General features: G+C 47.7%; 1 protein-coding gene across 1 annotated transcript in view; it reads left to right on the top strand.

The window, feature by feature from the left end:
* The first annotated feature begins 710 nt into the window (after positions 1-710).
* Positions 711-19,224, top strand: part of NXN (nucleoredoxin) — a 45,837-nt gene continuing 27,323 nt past the window's right edge. The window contains exon 1 of the mRNA XM_062507203.1: positions 711-1,028. Coding sequence (XP_062363187.1) covers positions 711-1,028 — 318 coding nt within the window. The remainder of the gene's footprint in view (positions 1,029-19,224) is intronic.

Here is a 19,224-nt window from a genome sequence, read left to right as displayed (position 1 = left end):
ACTCCCTGAAAGGAGGTTGCAGCCAGGTGAGGATCAGCATCTTCTCCCAGGGAACAGCGACAGGGCAAGAGGACAGTCTTAAACTGCACCAAGGGAAGTTTAGGCTGGCTATTAGGAACTTCTTCACAGCAAAAGTGATCGGAAGGGGTTGCCCGGGAGGCGGTGGAGTCCCCATTCCGGGAGGTGTTTAAGGAAAGGCTGGATGTGGCACTCAGCACCACGGTCTGGGCGACAAGGCGGTGTTCTGTCACAGCTCGGACTCGCCGCCTCCCAGGTCTCCTCTCATCCTAGCTGGTCCTGCGTGAACCTGTGTGTGCGACCGCAGGCCTTCCACGGGCCGGCAGACCTTCCACCGCAGCAGGTTGCTCAGAGCCGCATCCAACCTGCCCTTGGTCACACCAGGGACGAGACGCGCACATCTTCTCCGAGCAAGTTTCGCCAGCGCTTCACCCTCTCAGGGTAGAACCCCTCCCCGTCACCGTACCGAGCCGTGCCGTGCCGCAGGGAACCTCCTTACCCCGCAGCGCGGCCGCCCCGCGCTCTGCCCCGGGCCCGGGCTCTGAGGGCGTGGGGGGGGCCGGGCCGGGGCGGCGCTGCCCGAGGCGGGGGCGGGCGCGGGGCCGCGCGGTGCGACAGCGCCCCCTGCCGGGGCGGGGCGGGGCGGGGCGTGCGCGGCCGGCGGGCGCGGAGCGGAGCGGGAGCGGAGCGGGATGGCGGGCGCGCTCACCGACGTGCTGGGAGAGGTGCTGGTGGCCGCCGACGGCGAAGAGGTGGCCGTGTCGGCGCTGGCCGCCCGAGGGGTCTCGTTGGTGGGGCTCTACTTCGGGTGCAGCCTCGGCGGCCCCTGCGCGCAGCTCGGCGCCAGCCTGGCCGCCTTCTACGGGCGCTTTAGGGGGGAGGCGGCGGCGGCCGGCGGGCAGCGCCTCGAGATCGTCTTCGTGTCGGCGGAGCAGGAGCAGCAGCAGTGGCAGGAGGCGGTGCGGGCCATGCCCTGGCTGGCGCTGCCCTTCGCCGACAAGCACCGCAAGGTGAGACCCGCGGCCGGGCGGGGGGCGACGGGGCGCGCCCCGGGCTTTGTCTGGGGGCCGCGGGGCTCGGCCGGGGCCGGGCGCCTTCCAGAAAGTTCCCGGGAGAGCAGCGGGGAGGTGGCGGCTGCCGTCCCGCGGGGTGACGGGATTCCTGCGGCACCGGGGGAGCCCCGCGGGAGGGGAGCCCTGCGCTGGGCAGCGTGGTCGGTGCCGGCGCTGGATGACCCCGCCGAAGAGCGGGGCTGCATGTGAGGTGTGAGGGGAGCAGCTCCTCCGAGCCCAGACACGGGCACGGCGTCGCTCAGGTGGGCGCCCGAGGAAACCAGACCGTGGTGTGGGCAGCGGACGCGGTGCCCGTGGGCTCCTGCGTGGGTTTGGGCGCAGAAAGGAGCCGTGGTCTCCGCCAACCGTGGGAGGACACGCGGTGGTTGAGGAGCGAGCGAGCCCGGCTCGGCTGGGAGCTGCTGGCGAAGCTGCTCGGCCAGTTTGTGGGATGAGGTTTGTTCCTCTCGTTTGGTGTGTTCGATACTCTCCACAAGTTACAGCCTTTCGTCCGTGGAGTTTAATCTGAAAGATAATGGGCAGAAAGACACGCTAAGACCCGGACGCGGCAGGCTGTGAGGAAAAGGAAGGCACAGGCTGAGCCTCCGCTTCCCAACGAGCTTGCAACGCTTAAAAGAGAAAGAAAAAATAATCCTCCTTACAAATCTAATCTCTGGAAGTAATTGAGTAAGAACTGAAAAGATGGTGCCCCACAGTGCCATTTCTAAACATCTTTCTGGCTCGTGGTGGAAGCAGCGGGCAGACTGTGGCTCAGCTTTGGTTGGGATTGGGATAACGCTGGTACCTGCAGGGCCGGAGGTGGCTGAGCCCCCTCGGGCATCCCTTGTGTCCGGACACCGCGAGGCTGTGTTGGGATGAGAGGGATGACATCTTCTAGGATGGGTCTCTGAGCCCTGCTCTGTTCCTTAGGTAAAGGAATTGTTTAAGGAAAAGTTGGCTGTTGTCTGGCAGTGCCGTGTGATGTCCCTGCTGCTAAGAAGAAATGTAGCTTTGAAACACGGATTTGCCTTTTTTCCCCTCGTTTGTTGTCGCTTTTTGTCACTAAGCCCCCAGTTCTGCAAAAACTGTCACGTATTTAATGCTGTGCACCTGGATGATAATGCTGCCCAAGGCCCCCAGTTTGTCCCTTTGAAGTCCAGACATTTCTAACTGGGAGCTCATTCAAGTGGTCAAGATCTGAGGAGTTTCATTAATCAGAGGAGCTGCAAGAGAAGCTTCATCCTTCAGAGAAAGTACAGTTTAACTCAGGTTTCCTTTAAACCAAACCCTCTTCCTATGGGGATGTGAAAACACTGTGGTTCCAATTACTAGCTGACCATTTCCCTACAGAACATTTCAGATTATTTAGATGGTGGGACTTCTGCTTGCCATATTTGCTTTAAAAATTCCACTGCAATGTAGTTAAATGGTTGGGAAATCGTAGAAGTGGAAGGTGGCATTAATTTTACATGCTGGCCAACGCTTCCATCTATTAGATTGCAAGAAAACATGAAATAAAAAGATTATGGGGTCTTAAACTCTTATTCCAAGAAGCCCCGAGTTAAATTCAGGATTATTTTTGTGTGGAGTGTAAAGTAATTGAAGCTCGTGCTGTATATTTTCAAAACTAAGCAGATGTGATGTGGCTTTGGAGGAAGCTTAATCTACGGATAACAGAGAACCTATTTGTAAGTTGTAAGGGCAATTATGTCAGGATATCAGATTTCTAAACAGGAGATTTATAACCTGTAGCTCAGGCAGTTAGAAGTTTCCTTGTATAATAGGCTGATTTTTTAAATAGTCGGGTTAATGACCTGGCTCCCCAGAAAAGCACAAACTTTCTATTTTTCAAAAACATGCCAACGAGAGCTGGGGATATCGAGCATATGTTCAGTACCTCATGGGCTTAATTTGTTTTAAAACAAAAGCATTAGAGGAATGTAGGCAGTGCTTTTGAGTTATGGTTCCTTTGCACTCAGGGATACTCCTAAACCCCAGCGAATTATAGAGATTTATGGGAAGAAAGGGATATTATAGATGCAGGGCAGAGACAGCAAGAGAGGTGAGAACACTGAGAGCTCTGTCCTTGGGCACTCAGCTCCCCATCCTTGCAGGTTTCAGGGCTTGTTTGGGAGAAGCTCTGCCCAGCAGGGTCCAGAGGGGGTGATGCCCACGCTCAAAGGCCTCCAGAAATCTTTTCTAGCCAACTCTTCCCTTTGTGGGTCAGTTACTTTATCTACTGAGGTCATGAAAGCTTTGTAGAGAGATGATGGCTTCCTATCCTGTATAAAAGCATTGTTTTTGTTGCTCAGTGTTATTGAAAAATACAACTTTCAAGGTCTATCTATCATTGCCCTTCTCTGGTGTACTCTGCATTTTTCTACATCTTTCCTTCTTCCAAACTCTGGGCACGAAACGTTGATAGATCTTAAAACCCAGGCTCTTTTCTGGGTTTGCAGTACAATTCCCACAGTCCTAAAAGTAAATTAACACCTTACTCTGATGGTTATTGGGGAAAATAGATGGAATTGTAAAAGCAAACAGCCACTCTTTGTTGAATGCCTCGGTAACTCAGTAATGCTGGGGTGAAGTTACCAGGGACATCCAGTTCAATTGGAGTAACTTCAGCACACAGCAATTTTTACCTCCAAACCAGTAATAAAAGAAAGCAGTACAAGTCAGCAAACATCTGGTCGTGGGGAAAGCCTTTGATTAATGAGGATGGCATTATGCCTCTGTCTGAGCCACAGCCAGACCTATTATTGGGTGGGTTTGTTTCAAGGACAAAACCAGAACGTGCCAAATGAGATTGCAGGCCTTTAACTCGTGGTGCATGTTCCTCAGTTAAGTTGTTCAGCCCCGGATTTGGGCAGCCACAGGTAGCTTTTGGTAATTGATTTGTCTCCTGATAATGCCTGGCCTGGCTGAGCAGAGCAGTGGGGAGAAGATGTTGCTCCGTGTCTTCGTTTCGGTCGCGGTTTTGGTTTAATGTCACCCCGTTGTTGTCTGTTTGCACGGACATCTGCTCGAGTTCTGGAGGGTTGATTTAATAACAGCTTTAGTATCCTGATTGCTGCTGAGAGCCTCACTAGTGTAAACAGCCCCCATCTGCCTACATGCCCTGATGTCCCCCAGCACCCACAATGGGACATCTCCCTTCCTGCTGTCGGAAGGATCCCAGACTTTTCCTGGTGAGCTCCACACCATCCCTGCTGCAGAGTCCACCTACACTTGGAGTGAAATTTGGTTCTTTTCAAGTCTTTATGGCACACAGGCTTTTGGAGTAATGCTGTCTTGCTGTGGGACATCTTGCTCATCTCCACTAATAAATGATAAATCATCCACATTCTGCACTGAGTAGATCCTCTCACATGGCTCCGCATAGGAGTGGGAGAAAGGAGAGTTGGGGTGCTGGAGGGGGAAAAATCTGTACAGTGAGAGAGCAGCAGTTTATCTCTCACTGTTGTTTATTTGCCTTTGCTTTTGTTTTTACTTGTTACTTTCTTGGCCCAGTCGCCTTCCTCATTCCTCATTCTTGAATTTTCTCCTGACGCTTCCTTGGTGCATCCATACAGTGCTGCAGTGGTGGTGGAGCTGTGCTTTGCCTCTTTTGTGTTTTTCTGCTCTATTTATGCATCTGGTTGAGTGTTCTGCAGATTCTTCTTGGGAAGGCTGAGATGCTTCTGTTCTGGATTTAAATAAATGCAAAACATGTTGATTGTTTTTCTGTGGTTATTCAGTCAAGTATCTGAAAATAATTTGAGGATCTCCCTTTGCTCACACTGGTAAATTCCCTTTGGTTGGGACAGAGTGTTTTCCCTTTGTCTGAAAAGATCATCTGGTATGGGAGCCTCTCCTAATAAGAAATCAGGTACTAATTTTGTAGGTAGACTTTGTACAAGAAATGGTGGGGAGAAGATAAAAATGTCATTAAATTAGAGTGTCCACAATTTTTTTTTTGTGGGTGAAAAAAATCTTCAAACCCTTGATTACGGTTTAAGATACACCCTGATTTTCAGGGACTCAGAACTTTTCTGTTTGAAATTGCCATCTGCTGAGATCTGGGAGGCAAGTGGTCAGCACAGATGTGGGATTTGTCTTACAGAAGATTTTGTAAATCACTTGAAGCAGCTTTTGAATGTCATCATATAAAAATATCTAAGTAATCACTTTCAGCTGTATTCCTGACTTTATATTTCTGGGGTGGGAATGTATAGGAAATCTTTGGCTTGCAGAACTGTAGATTTGAAAAATATGGTCTTTTCATGACATCAGGCTATTGAGTAAGAAGCAAGGCATTAGCAGCACCAACTGATTCTTTGTTTGCTTTGAAACTTTGCTGGTTCTGAAATGTAAGAATGGGAGATGTATGAAGGGAGCAGGGGGAAGCCTGTGTGCTGTTTTTCATTGTGGCATCTTAATCCAGATGTTGAAATGAAAATGTTCCTTTAAAAATGCACGGTTGACAATTTCATTGGTTACTCTCAGGTTGCAGGACCGAGCAAAGGAACTTTACTTTGTAAAGTAATCAGTGCATAGTTCTTCTCCAAAAATGCATTCTTTAGAGGCTGAACACGTAACAGCTTTACAAAAGAAACTGCAGAACAATGGAGCGTTTTTCCCTGCGATTTTGGAGACATTCAACAGTGAACTCCAATTATGAGTGAGGAATAAGCTATTCACTATTTCCACATTGTGCAGATGACATCGAAGCCAAAACATTTTGACTTGCTGTTGTTGTTGTTGATGATGCCTTTTTTTCCAAATTATTTCTGTGTGTGTTTTACACAGCTTTGCAGTCACCCTCCGTACAATTAGCAATCCTTTCTCATGCCAAGACCCTAATCCTGCTGTGAAATCCCCATAAGCATCAGTAGGCTGCCAGTCTGGGGACTGTGTCCAGATCGTGCAGGAGTTGCAAAAACACCACTGACGTCCATGGAGGTTGGATTTCCCCCCATATCCAAACTGTTCCCTGCCTGAGTGCTTTCCCTAAGGGAGAAGTAGTATTTTAAAAGTCTTGCTGACATGTTGTTTGCTGTGGTGTTTATTACATCCTTCAGCAGGTAATTGCCCAGGTTTTAGGACCTGCTCTGAAAGTCCTTGGGCATCTTTCTATTATCAAATCTTCCTGGCTCCAGGGTGGGGACAAGCAGTTTGCTGAGCACATGATTGGTTCTCGGGTTCTGTGTGCACATCCCATCCCAAAAATTGATAGCAGGTTTGTGTGGCCTTTAGATGGTGGCTTTTTCAAGTGGTTCAATAACATTTTTGTTTGAAATGCAGTAGCTGTCTCCTTGTTCAGTACTCAGTCTTTTTGTATTGTTGCTCACAGGTATTGCTTAGTACTAGAAAGTTTGGGTGAAATCCATGGCAAGTTCATTGCTGGCAGCTTCTGGTTTTGGAAGAGTCCAGGATGGTTTGGAGTTTTTGGATCCTTTCTCATGGACAAACCTTTAGTGTTTCAAAGTGGCACTTAGTGGGGTGAGTGTGTGGGACTGGGGTAAGGTTTCACTTCTGAATTGCATTTGAGTAGAACTCTCTGTTTTGCTTTCCTGTTTTTTTCAGCCACGCTCCCAGCATGGAAGTTGGGGCATGGTTTTAATCTAAGTCAAATCAGAAAATATTGCAGTTTTTGGTGACCACACCACGGGGTTTCTTCTCCCAACCCTCCTCCCCAACAATTCAGATCCAGTCTAGTGATTGACTCCTCCTTATTGCTAGAGTTTTATGTGAAATGTAGGAATCTAAGGAAGCTAGGAGGGCATGGGAGGCTGTGGTACAGCAGGCTGAATTCTGAATTCAGCAAAACAAATTTGAGCAGCGCTTGCCTGAGCATTTGTTTGGTGAGAAGCTCATTGGTGTGTGTGGATTGCTTCCTCCTCTTTCCCCTCCCCATTTTTTTATCAGGGAAACAAGTTCCAAGCAAAATATTCCAAAGTGATATTTAATTACTCTTTAAAATGCAACTATTTGTCTTATCAGCCATGTGGATTTCTATTTGCTGCTTTGATTTGACAGTTAGTAGTTTGTAATTTTTGAAAAGCTTACACGCTCCAGGAATCTGTGATTTTTATGCTTTTGAAAGTCGAGATGTTGAATTAACTGCAGCTTTGAACTATTCACGGATAATTTCAGGCCCCCTGCTTTCAGCAAATAACAAGCTGACTCCTGAGCTTTCAGGCTGGGTTGAATACTGAATAATCACGACTTTATAGCTGCATGTGCTCTCTAAACTGGTTCCATGGCACATCACAGTGTAATGCACGATAGGTTTGAAATGTTTTTGTAGGCAGATCACTTTGTGCCATCTCCAGATAATAATGGTTGGGAAAGGAGGGAGTACTGCCAGCCTGGGGAGGGTACTTGGATTCATTGCAGCTTGGGCTTTGGGCAGTTAATTCCTCTCTGTTCTTGAGGTGGGAGCCCAGATGGGGGACTTGGGGGTGTTCTTGTGAGAGGGCTTTCTCCAGCACTGCCTTGATATCCCTCTGCAGAGCAGCTTCTTCTGTGCTGGCTGGAACTGCTGCTTCTCAGCTGATGCTCTGTAGGCAAAAACACACAATCAGAGTTAAATCTGTAGGTTGTAAATTAAAGACAGGGTCAATGGAGAAACTGGGAGTGGGATGAGTGGACAAGTAAGCAGATCGACCTGTTAAATTCTCTCGTGGGAAAGTGAATTATATGAGTATTTCAGATTACAACATGAGTGCCTTGTTTCATAGCTGATCACATTTTCATCATCTGTTTTCCAAGGAAAATTTAGTGTCTTATTGATTTGGCAGAGAGTACACACAGCTAACGTAAGGGTGGAACTAAAAGGATGCAGGAATGTTTTCTGCATATTCTCATGTCTTTCAGCACTGTGAACAATTGTAAGCAACAATTAATATGTAAAGAATTTGCAGTCTTTATTTAGAGTGAGTGAGTGCTCAGTTGCATTAGAGGGGTAGCTGAGCATCTGCAATCTGATCAAACCCATGCTGGTTTGATCAGCAAGCCCCTCCATCCTCAAAACAAAAGGGGTGAGAGCTCTCAGCAAGGCACAGGGGCAGTGTTGGGGGTGCAGGGTCCCTGCCTGTGTGAGGAAAGCCCAAACACCACAGAGAATCTGGTTCCTACAGGATGAGTTCCTAGTGATCAGTGCTGTTCCAGCTGTGGAGACCAGGAATGGTGCAGGGAGGGGAGCAAACCCTCACCACAGCTGAAGGCTTGTGATGATGAGAGCAGCAGGGATACCCTGGGACAATTCTTGGTTGCATCTCCAGGCAGACAAGGCACTGTAGCAGCAGGGTGGTGTGAGTCTTATATTGCTGGGTGTTTTTTGCAGCATTGGAATCTGTCCTGTCCGACCAAAGAGAGAAGCTCCAGAAGCTTTAGCAATATTTTTTCTGTCTTTGCAACTGTGGCTAAATCCAGCCTTACTTTAAAATATTTTAATGGAGAAAAGGTGTCAGAGTCCCTATTTAAAATGAATTTGGCGAGAGTAACGAGATTTTAGTTACATATTTGAGGTACAAAAATAGCTGGTGGCATACTCAGCTGAGGGCTGAGACCCCAGGGAGTGGGTGGCAGCTGGCATAAGGGTTCAGATCCTACCAGGAGGGTTCTCAGCAAGGCTGGGCTTTGACAGCTGAGAAGGGAACATTATTTTACACTTCAGCGCAAGGATTTAAAAATCTGGGTGAGAATTAAGTAATGTTTGCAGAAGAGAGTATAGGGCAAGTGAAACAAATTGCAACTGCATGAGTGAACCAGAGAGAAATTCTAGTTCTCCCTCGTTCCCAAGAGATTCCCACTGGAGAGATGAAGTCATAGCTATGACTTCATTAGTGTTAGCTCAGGATGCTGACAAATGAGCCCATTTGGTTTGTGTCAAGCTGATGGGGACACTGCTCTGGCTCTCTCCCCGTGCCCTGGCAGTCACTGCCCTTGCCACGGCAGTGGCAGAAGCAGGCACTGCTTCCCCAGCCAAGCTGATCCAGCTCAGCATTTGCTTTTGAACTGCCACTACTTCATCCTTTGTTCCAGCTCTGAGCTGACTTTGATAAATCCTGCTGGGCAGAAGGCAGCAGCCCAGGGAGGGGTGAGCAGCAGCCTTGTAGCCAAAATGCCTCCATCAACAGCCGAGCCAGTGCCTGGCATGGGGAGCATTAATGGTACACAGCAGTTCCAGCCTGGCTTCCAGAGCAAACAGAGGGGTGTAGGAGCTCACCCTCATGACTCTCAGCATTGCTGTAAGAGTCCCTTTTGGAAAAAGTGTGAAATTTATTGTAATGCATGCTGAGGATCTTATGGCAGATCTGAACTGCTAAATCCTCTAAACCTGAGCCTGCAACTTCATTGACAGGGCCTCTCACTTCACTCAGCTCCAAGCTTATGGTTTCACTGCTCCAATATTTTTCCATACATGGAAGCATTCCTGCCCCAGCCTGGGCTAATCCTGACATGCCACTGCATCTGGATGTTAGCTCATTTCTTGCAGCTGACACTGTACAAAGGCAGATGTCTGAACTTACTTTTTGTTTAAATAGATGTAATTCAGCCAGCAAAAGTCTCACTCCATAGGTGAGCATGGGGGGAAAAAAAAAGAAAGGAAAAAAGGTGTTTTTCCATTTTATGAAGCTCCCAGAGCTGTTGAGCAGATAAATTGGTCACCAGGAATGCCATACTTTGGAAATGTATAGTTTAATTTGCAGATAGGGTAACAAAACACGGATCTGTTGTCTCTAAACCCTTCTCCTTGCTGTGGCTCTGTCAGTGGAGAGGGGCCCCCACCCATCCCATCAGAGGATGCTCCTGGTCATTCTGCTCTGCTCTGCTGGCTCTTCCAGGTCTCTGCACTGTTTGATGTGTATTTAGCAGCTCAATGGAGCTGGGAGCTGCAGTCCTGCAACTGAGCCGATGGCCTCGGCCATACTGCAGAAAGAGATGCTTGTGCTGCTGAGCTGGGGGCCTGTTTATAATCCCTTCCTCACCGGGGCGGGCTGTAGGATTTAATTAAATGTCTGTGAGGTGCTCTTCGAGCCTCTGCTGAAAGGCCCTGCGTGAGGGCAGTGCCTTTGAATAAAAGCTAAGAGACCTTCCCCAGCCGCTGGGAAAGAGTTGGAGCTGAAGCAGTGAGAACCAGGCTGTTGAATCTGAACAGATGTTGGTTCTCCCCGACTTGGGTATTCAAAAGGATTATTCTGCCTCTCCCAAAATAAAGGAGAAACACAGGGATTTTAGCAGTGTTGCCAGGGATCTCGGCTCCATCCCCTCGTGCTTGCTGCTGGTTGAAAGGTTGCACGCTGGGCTGGAGATGTGTGTGGAGTGTTTTGGTTGTGTGCTGTGCCCTTGTGTTTGCAGTTCAGCATCCACTTGCCTGGACCTCGCTGGGGGTCCCAGTTTGTCCTCTCTTTGCTTGGCTGCTGCTGTTGTGTGCAGGAATAAGACAAGCTGAACTGAGCCAGGATAAAACAGGTTTCAAATGAACCAAGCCGTGTGATGGCGTGGGAAGGAGATGACAATTTCCAGATCTGCTCTCAGATCTGTGAAGCAGATGAAACTTCCTTTGTGTGACTTTCAACCCCTGAGAACCAAGTGAGTCCAAGAGCTGGTGGGATCTCTGGTGTCCCCAGCCCCACTGAGGGACTGCTGTCCCTCTGTCTGCCCTTCCAGGGTCTGAGCAACAGCAGCACCCTTACCCTTTATGCACAGTCTTGGTTCTGGTGGCATTTTTAACATCAGACAGGTCACCAGAACATTAGAAATGTTCTTCTCCTTCATGTTTTTTCTCACTACTGTTCTGTTGCTCTCAGAGCAACTCAAAGGGCACCAGGCTACAAATCCTGCCTTGCAAGTACTGTCTGGGTGTTTGGTTTGCAGGATTGCTCCTCTTCTATCAGCTGATATCTGGTGTTTTAAGAGGGCAGGGAGCTGTGCTTATTTGCTTCTGAGAGGCTGATGACTCTACAAGCTGATTTTTTTAGGATGCTCCCTTCTTGATTCAGGTTTGTGGCCACAGAAGAGAAGTCCCTGTGCTGTTACATTACAGGGTGCTTCTAATGAGTTCCTCCCTGTAATCTCTGGTTGGAAATTTGCAAATAGCTGCATGCTTAGGGAAATCCTGCTGGCTTCACCCCATGGGCAGGGAAGCAGAGGTGAGAGGGGGCTGGATGAGTGACCAGAGTGGGGCTGTGCTCCTGCCACAGCCATGATTTCCAGGTCCCAGCACTCTTAGGAAAAGCCCCATCTCACACAGCACATGAACATGACCCCGAAGCTGTGCTCAGCCATTGCCCCCCGCTGCTGCTGTGCCGTGTGCTTCCAAAATCGCTTCGTTCCAGGGTTAGAAAAGACTCATTTTTGTGTCCTAAAGCACTGGATTTCACAGATAGAGAAGGGGAAAGGTCTTAATGCCTGCAGCTTGATCTGCTAATCTGAAAGCATGGGAAGTTGTTCCTAGGGAGATTTGCTGCCTGGCTTTCTCAATGCAGCTTTGCACAAATAGACTTCATTCTTACAATGAGCCGGAGCAGCTGGATGCCTCCCACCAAGATTGCTGATATTTAGGTCTTTGATTTTGGCGGAGACACACAGCAATAAATTAAATGGGTAGGAGAGTTTCAGAGAGCAGTACACAGATGGTGGGAAACTGAGGGTAGGGACTATTTAAGTGCTAACGTATGGCACAGCTTCCACTCCTTTCTTTCTTAAAGGAATGGGAAATGCTATGGGCTGCTGTTGCAGGGATTTTGCCTCCTTCTTGTTGTCAGAGACCATCTCTTGATGATCAAGAAAGGAGTGTCCTGTGTGTGCTCCTGCCTGGGGCACAGCAGTGCCCTCGGTGCTGCCTTCATCCCAGCCTGATCCTGGTTTGCTGCATGCTTGGTTTTCTGCTTTAATCTCTGGGAAAAGCAACTGCTAAATGAGTTTTATTCTATCTATTGCTTTTGTCCTCAATAGGTCTGACCTGGTTTTGCTTTTGTTAAGCTGTGTGGAATCAAATGAAACTATTTCATTCCTTTGTCCCCTTCTGTCTGCATTAATTCCCTGTGTCCCAACTGATGGTTTAATTATCATGTGTGACAGGAGCATCCAGGGCCTATTTATCTCTTAGGTGGTGCACAAAATAGACGTTTGTCACCCTGGTGGCTCCCAGGATGAGTTTTTGCCTAGAGAGGCACTTTTAAAACCAGTTAATTGCTGCGTTGTGAAGCAGAAGAGTAGGTGGCTGTCCTGCAGGCATGTCCTTGCTGGCTGTGTGGGACCAGTGGCTCTTCAGGTGAAAAGATGGGGATGTGGTAGGAGGGATGGTGAGTCTAGGAGAAGCAGAGGGAGGGAGGCATGAGGACCAAGCTAGGGCAAAGAGCGGTGCCTCACCTGAAAAGTCACTTTGCTTCAGACAGCACAGATTTGAGTCGCAGGATTTACTCAATTTTAAGAATTGAACTCTCTCTGAGCCCTGCATGTTTTGTGTTGTTCTTTGGCTCAGGCTGACCGAGCAGTGGCCTTGTGTTGAGCCACATCCAGATCCTGGTTTGATGTTTGTCCCCACGAGGATTTGCTGCAGGCTTTGCTGCTGAAAAAGTGGAGTCATCTGCATAAACCCCAGTAAGTCTCTAGGTTAAGAGGCCACCAAATACCACCTCTGTCTGTGGCCATCCCTCTAATTATGAAAATAATAACCCCAGGCAGAGCTTACAGCCCTGCTGGCTGCTCAGGGTCTGTTGTGCTGGGCTCTGTTCAGAGAACTGCATTTGAAGGAGGTGGTCCTTACCCTACAGTTGGTTATTTAGGGCTGTCTGTTACCTCATCCCCACAGTGACAGGCCAGGCTTGATGTCTCCTGCCTTGTGGACACACAGATTTGGGATCTGGAAAGGGAAGTGCAGACTTCCCCCACCTCCCCCTTCTGTCTTCATGGTGCTGCCTTCTCCAGACTTGAAACTAGAAATGGGATTTATACCTGGCAGGTGGCTGGGACATAATAAGTTCCCTAAAAGTGGCTGCCATCTCTGGCTGAGTGCATCTTCATCTGTTTCCTCCCCTCCTGAGAGCTGGAGCAGGGATTATCCAGAACAAATCCTGTTACCCAGCTGCCTCCTCAGTGAAGGAATAGCAGGATGGGAGCGTCCCATGGAACATAAATCTGTTAGCAGATGACATGACAGGTGAAGACTTTTAGGATTTCTTTGCCAGAAAGTGGCAGTGTTGATTGCCAGGCTTAGTAGTGAAGAATTTGAAGTTGTGATTCATCCATCAACCTATGCTTTAAGTATGTAGTGGTAGAGCTTAGGAAAATTAGTGTATGTATAAAGTGTTTCCTCTTAGGGAGCTGAGAACCCCTTAGGTGCAGCAATTACTATTTTACTTAATTGTGATTGAAATACCAAATGCTCAGAACATGCCAGCTCGTGTCTGTTGTGGGGAAAACTCAATTGCTCGAGAAAGGGCTTTTCATCCTGTCTGGATGAAAATCTGTTGAAAAGAAAAATACCTGATATTTTTTTGTCATGTGCTCAAACATCTGTCTGGGCCTGTGGAGGTGATTCTTGGTGGGGAAAGTCATTTGTGAGAGGCAGCTCCCAGAAAGGAAAAGGGTTGATTCTTTGCTCCTTCTCAGATTTGTGGTATTTAGTTTGGTATTTTACTTTGTAATTACTCCAGCAATTAGCACAGCTACAGATTTTGTCTTCCCTCTGCTACTCTGTGTGTGCTTCTCAAGCGGCATTTGCTGGCCCTGAGGATAAACCTGCCTTGTGCAAAAGCACAGGCTGGCCCTGCAGAAGCTTTGGTGAATTTAAGGGAATCAGGATCCATGTAGATGTTGGCTCTGACCCTCTGCAGTCAGTGAGACCATGCCTGGCCCTGAGCTGCTCCTGCACAAGTCAGTGCTTTGCCTGTGTCCACCTACAGCTGCTTAGTGACATAAAAATGAGGGACAAACAAGCTGTTACCTGTGTTTTCCTTCAGCTGTTAAATTATTTCAATCATCCTTGCAGTAGCTGAAGATGCATCAGTGTTGGTACTGTGGGTTCAAGGCCAGAGCAGCACTGAGAACATGAACCTTATAAAAAGAAATTAAACTTCTTCTGTAGCTGATTGAAGCAGATTGGACATTGTGTCACAGAGATGGAGAAGTCCTGACTGACATGAGCTTGGGCAAACACTTTCCATGCAATTTTGTGTTGTTTTTTTTTTTTTTTCCCCACCATTACTCACAGCATTTGCTTTGTTCAGAACTTCAGGCTATATGAACCAGTGTGTAATTGCCCTGGAGGGTACATCACACTGACACAGAGCTGCCAGACACCTTCTGATTTCAAAGTGCCATTTACTCACATATTTTCAGTGTTTCTTGTTTGTGCTGGTGAAAGCAGCTCCCGACAGAGAAATGGATATTGGTGTGAGCAGCTCCTGCCCAGCTGTTCAGCAGGAGCCTGTTCAGCTTCTTGGGTGAATGAGCAGCCTCATTCCAGCTTCCCTGGTAAGAGCCACTGAAGGACACCACAGGGTTCTTCCCTGCTTGCTTAGCTAAATGTTACTAATGAAAATAAGTTGGTAATCAAGTCCAGACCTTTTTGCAGGAGTTGCCATGCTCTTCTCCCATCCTGCTCTCTTTCCCCTTCCAGTGAGCAGAGGGCCCCTGTTGTGTTGGAAGAGCCTTGTTGGCTTGGTGGGGTTCAGAGATCCTGCAGTGACCATCCAGAGAAAAAATGCAAAATCCCAGTGGTCTGTTTGCTGTCCCTCTACTCTCCTCCCTGTAGCAGCCCATCTGAGCCCGTTTTCTGCTCAGTTATGAGCTCTTCTTCATTCTGTTTATGCTCTACTTACCAAAAGATGTTGGGGCCAGATGATTTTTCTGCAGAGGATTTAATTTCATTTGAGAGAAATGGCAGTTTGTAAAACACTCCATGGGATTAGTGTCACCTCAGCTCCTACACGATATTCCCACCCCCTTTTTGAGTATTATTTCTTTGAAATCTGAATTTTCCATTGCTGTTGATGCCCTGCCAGGCACTCCAGCAGGGCATACTTCCCTTGGATGCAATTCAAGAAACCATCATTCCTTTTCTCCTATCATTTCTCATTAAAGGAGAGGAGCACCTTCCCTTCACTGCTCTGCTCCCTGCAGCACTGGCCAAAATAGCCGTGGATGTTAATTGATCCAAACATCCTGGAAATGTGAAATGGAAATAATTTTGGTGGCATGGAAGCTGAAGCATTCGTGTCCACAAGATAGTAGACTTCAGCATTTAAAAATGTGTTTAGAGTACTGGTAGAGGTCTTGATTAAAGCCTGTTCTTGTCATTGGAGTATCTTTAATTTTGGGGATGTATCATTTAAGTGGATTGTATTGGATGAACTGGTGTGTGTCTGCCTCCTATGTGTCCACCTGATTTACCTGATACCTCCTTAGCCCCGCCGTGACTTACCATAATGAAACTGCAACAGCTGGGTTGCTGGGGGAAAATCCCTTTTCCTAGAGAGAATACAGAGGTTCAGTGGCTTTTCAGAGAAAATATACAAGCTTCACTGGCACGGGAACCAGCTGAGCAAGTCAGTAGTGGATTTGAGATGTTGGGTTTGTGGCTTTTGTCTAGCAGAGCCTGAGCAGCATTTGATGTGTAGACATGTTTTCAGACATTTCGCATGGAGAAGGTGTTGGCAGGTCTGTTGTTAACACCCTCGCCTTTAGGCCAAACTATTGAAAATTCAAATTCAGCTTGAATCTTATTTCAATGGCTTGGAAGGCTGCAATCTGATGGGCTGAAAAAATCTCATCCAACTCCAGCCCTTATTAGGAGCTTAATCTGAAACACAGCCAAAGCCCAATAAGGGAGAGGGGGAAAAAAAAAAAAAAAAAAAAAAAGGAGGCATTAAAATGGAACAAGAAATGTGCATCCAATTTACAGTATTGCTCTGCAACCTTAATTCGTCCCCCTGTATACATTACGATGCCGTTTCTAATTACAGGATCACATATGGGTTTTTTCCATGGCACCCCTGCCCTTGCTGCTCCTGGAGGGCAGCTGAGGCAGCCCAGTGAAGGATGAGGTTCCATGTCTAGGACTTCAGCTCTTCACAGGCTTGGGAGGCAAGGGAGTGAGGCAAGTGATGGAAAAAGAGAGGGTAAAGTGCTGGTTAAGGAGATGGGAATTCCTGCTCTGCTGCTGCTGCTGCAGGGCTCAGGGATGGTGCTAGGTAAATTGCTTTTCATGCACAACGAGGGACTTGATTTCCCAGGTCCCCAGGGTGAGGGTTGAGTTGCAGAAGTGCCGAGTGCTCCTGCTGCAGATGATCTCATGGGAAGTTGTACGTCAAACATTTAAAATGCTGCTTCATGCTATTTATTTTTTTAAAACGGAGCTGGAGGCTGATTCTGGAACTGGATGCCCAGAGCTTCTCTGTAACTCTTTTCTTTGTCTGTAAACCCGAGGTGTTGTGAACTGTAGTTCTCTAGGATTTTATGAAAATAAATTCAGAATGCTTTGAGAAGAATCCCAGTCTGCAGTGGCAAGGCACCTTCATTTTTGCCTTGGAGCAGCACATGAAAAGTGTGAAGAGAGCTGAATGCTGTGCATGCACAACCAGCTAAAACCCAGAACTGAGTAATTCCTCTCTTGTTGAGCATCTATTCTTGGTTCTGACTGCGTCAGGACTGTGTGCACACATGGTATGTGGCCATGCTGTAAAGACCCCTGCAAGTGGACTGGATTAAAGCTACAGAGACAGCATATTTCCAGCACATCCTTGCTTTTCAGGGCTTGGCAACTGTACTGTTTTCTTAATGCAGCCCTTTGGGTGCAGTATGGGATGAATTACAGCACTGGGCAAACCAGGAGAGTACAGGCATCACTCTCCAGCAAACAATTACAAGGAGGAGGCTGAACAGCTCAATCCTGAAGATGGTAATTCCTTTGCATTTCTGACCTGTAGCATAAAGTGGGAAGTTTTTGGATCATCCAGGAAGTGTGTCGTTTAGGCTGCTAATGCCAGATGTCTGGTTTTGGCTTATCTGAATGTGGGTTGTATTTGATCTTTAGCCTGGACCAGCGTTGTGTGTTAGAGCCTCGCTTGCAGAATAACTCCTTGTGTCCATTGAAGAAGGAGGTGGAGGGGATTATTTTCTTCTGTGGTTTTATGGAACTCTGTACCGTTGTCTGTCTCCAAGGAAGATGTGACGCACGATGGCTTTGCAGCTATGCAGCTGATGGAGAGGCACATAACTGTGGATGCTGCCTCAGGGATGCTCCAGCAAGAGGGTTGGAGAGCCAAGAGGCAGCCAACATTCCTCCCCCTGCTTCAGTACCCTTTGGATTTTGTTCCAGTTTATTTCCTTGCTCCCAAAACGTGGATTAGGAGCTGCAGAGCTCTCTGCAGGAGGAGCAGCAAGAAGAGCCCCGTGAGAGGTGCTGTTGGGAGGAAGGGCTGCACTCAACCCTGCTCCTCCAGGGCTGTGCAAGGGTTTGAGCAGAGCTCGCTTCCATCAGCAGATGTTGTCAGGCGTGCACAGGCAAAAACTTGCTCTAATTCAGTAATTATAAAAATTCCTGGCAGAAGCTGTGTGTGACTCAGCTGCAGAAGAATTACTTAAGGGAAAAAGAAAAGTTTACAGAATTAGGCTGACTTTAGCACACAAGAAGGGAAGCTGGGGCTTTCTGTAAATCCACTTGCTCGTCCAGCTTTAGCCCACCATGTCTTTTCCTGGAGAGAGATGAGACAGGAGAAGCAGAGCAGTGAAAGCCCAGGAGCTTGTACTCCCCTAGCCATAGCTCCCTGAGGCTGACAGAAGAGGATGGATGGATGGATGGATGGATGGATGGATGGATGGATGGATGGATGGATGGATGGATGGATGGATGGATGGAGAATTCCCTTTCCAGTGCCCCTTAGAGCCAGTGCTCAGCCCTGGAGCTGGCGTGGCTCTGCCTTGAAGGAGGGCAGGGCAGCCCTGCTCTGCCTGCTCAACGTTTGCCTTTGCCTTTCCCCTCACTGCACACACAGGAATCCCAGGAAACCTCACTGGCAGAGGAATCCAAGGAAGCCTCAGACAGGTCTTGACTTATCTGCAAAGGGTGTTTGCAGCACTGTCTCCTAGGGAAGCTGCCTTTTTTTTCCCTTTGTAAACATTGGATTTCATTTTATTTTTGTTAAAACCCACATAACTAATTTCCCTTGGAATCTTTTGCAGGCGTCTGCTCTCAGTGTGTTTTGGCCTCGCTGCCCAGTGCTGGTTTTGAATCCCAGTCCCAGTGGTAGGAAGCTTTTAGAATCAATGCCATTTGTATTTTTTTCTTCAATAGAATCACAGTGTCTGCCTGTGGGTTTTGAACAAATATCCTTGGTTTTATGTTTTGTTGCAAGTAGCCAGGATCCAAAGGGTGTGTAGGCAACCACAGAGATTCAGCAGGGATGCAGCGCTTCCTCTTTGTCAAAAATGACTGCTCTTTTTTTTTTTTTTTTTTTTTTTTTTTTTTACCCTGTCATGCCCCTCCCTGACCCTGCTTCTGAGCCTGGCTATTCATCTGTGCCTTTGTATAGGGCTGTGGTTCAGGCACCCAAGGGAGGTGTGTGACAGCGCCAGCAGTGAGTAATTTAAAATCACACCTGGGGAGTGTGGAGTAGGAAGCAGTCCCTGGATGTGTCTTCACTGGCTTGACTTTTCAGGTGGCTAAAATACATTTGCTTGTGCTTGGTGCTGAATTTTCTGCTTCTACCAGTTCTGCTGTGTGTGTTACACTGGCTCTGTTGTCCAGGTGCTTTTCAGCATTTGCATTACAAAATCTAGTTGCAGTAGCATTGAGTTGTCTGCAAAGTTGCTGTTATTTGGTTTTTTTATTTTATCTTTTTTTTAATACACCATTCACTGAAGAACTTTTAAGAACACACAGCTCCCTGGTGTCTCCAGTGAAGCAGTAAAGCTATAGCACTCGTCAGCTGTACTTTTTATAGTTCCTTTAGTCTGCAGTTTTCTTGGTTCTTTTCTCTTTGATGTCGGTCACTGTCAGAAAAGAAGTTTGGGGCTGGTTGGATAGGAAATAACTGATAGAGGTTATAAAGTATTAGTAAAGAAATGGGAAGTGACTGTGTGGTGGTGGTGTCAGCAAGAACACCCAGTGAGAACAGTTGATTTTGGTGTTGGGGAAAATCAGTGTAAACTTGTCTTT

This window comes from Cinclus cinclus, chromosome 22 (assembly GCF_963662255.1).
Source record: "Cinclus cinclus chromosome 22, bCinCin1.1, whole genome shotgun sequence".
Classification (NCBI taxonomy): domain Eukaryota; kingdom Metazoa; phylum Chordata; class Aves; order Passeriformes; family Cinclidae; genus Cinclus; species Cinclus cinclus.
Note: the sequence above shows the minus strand (reverse complement) of the source record. Positions and strands in the feature narration are given on the sequence as shown.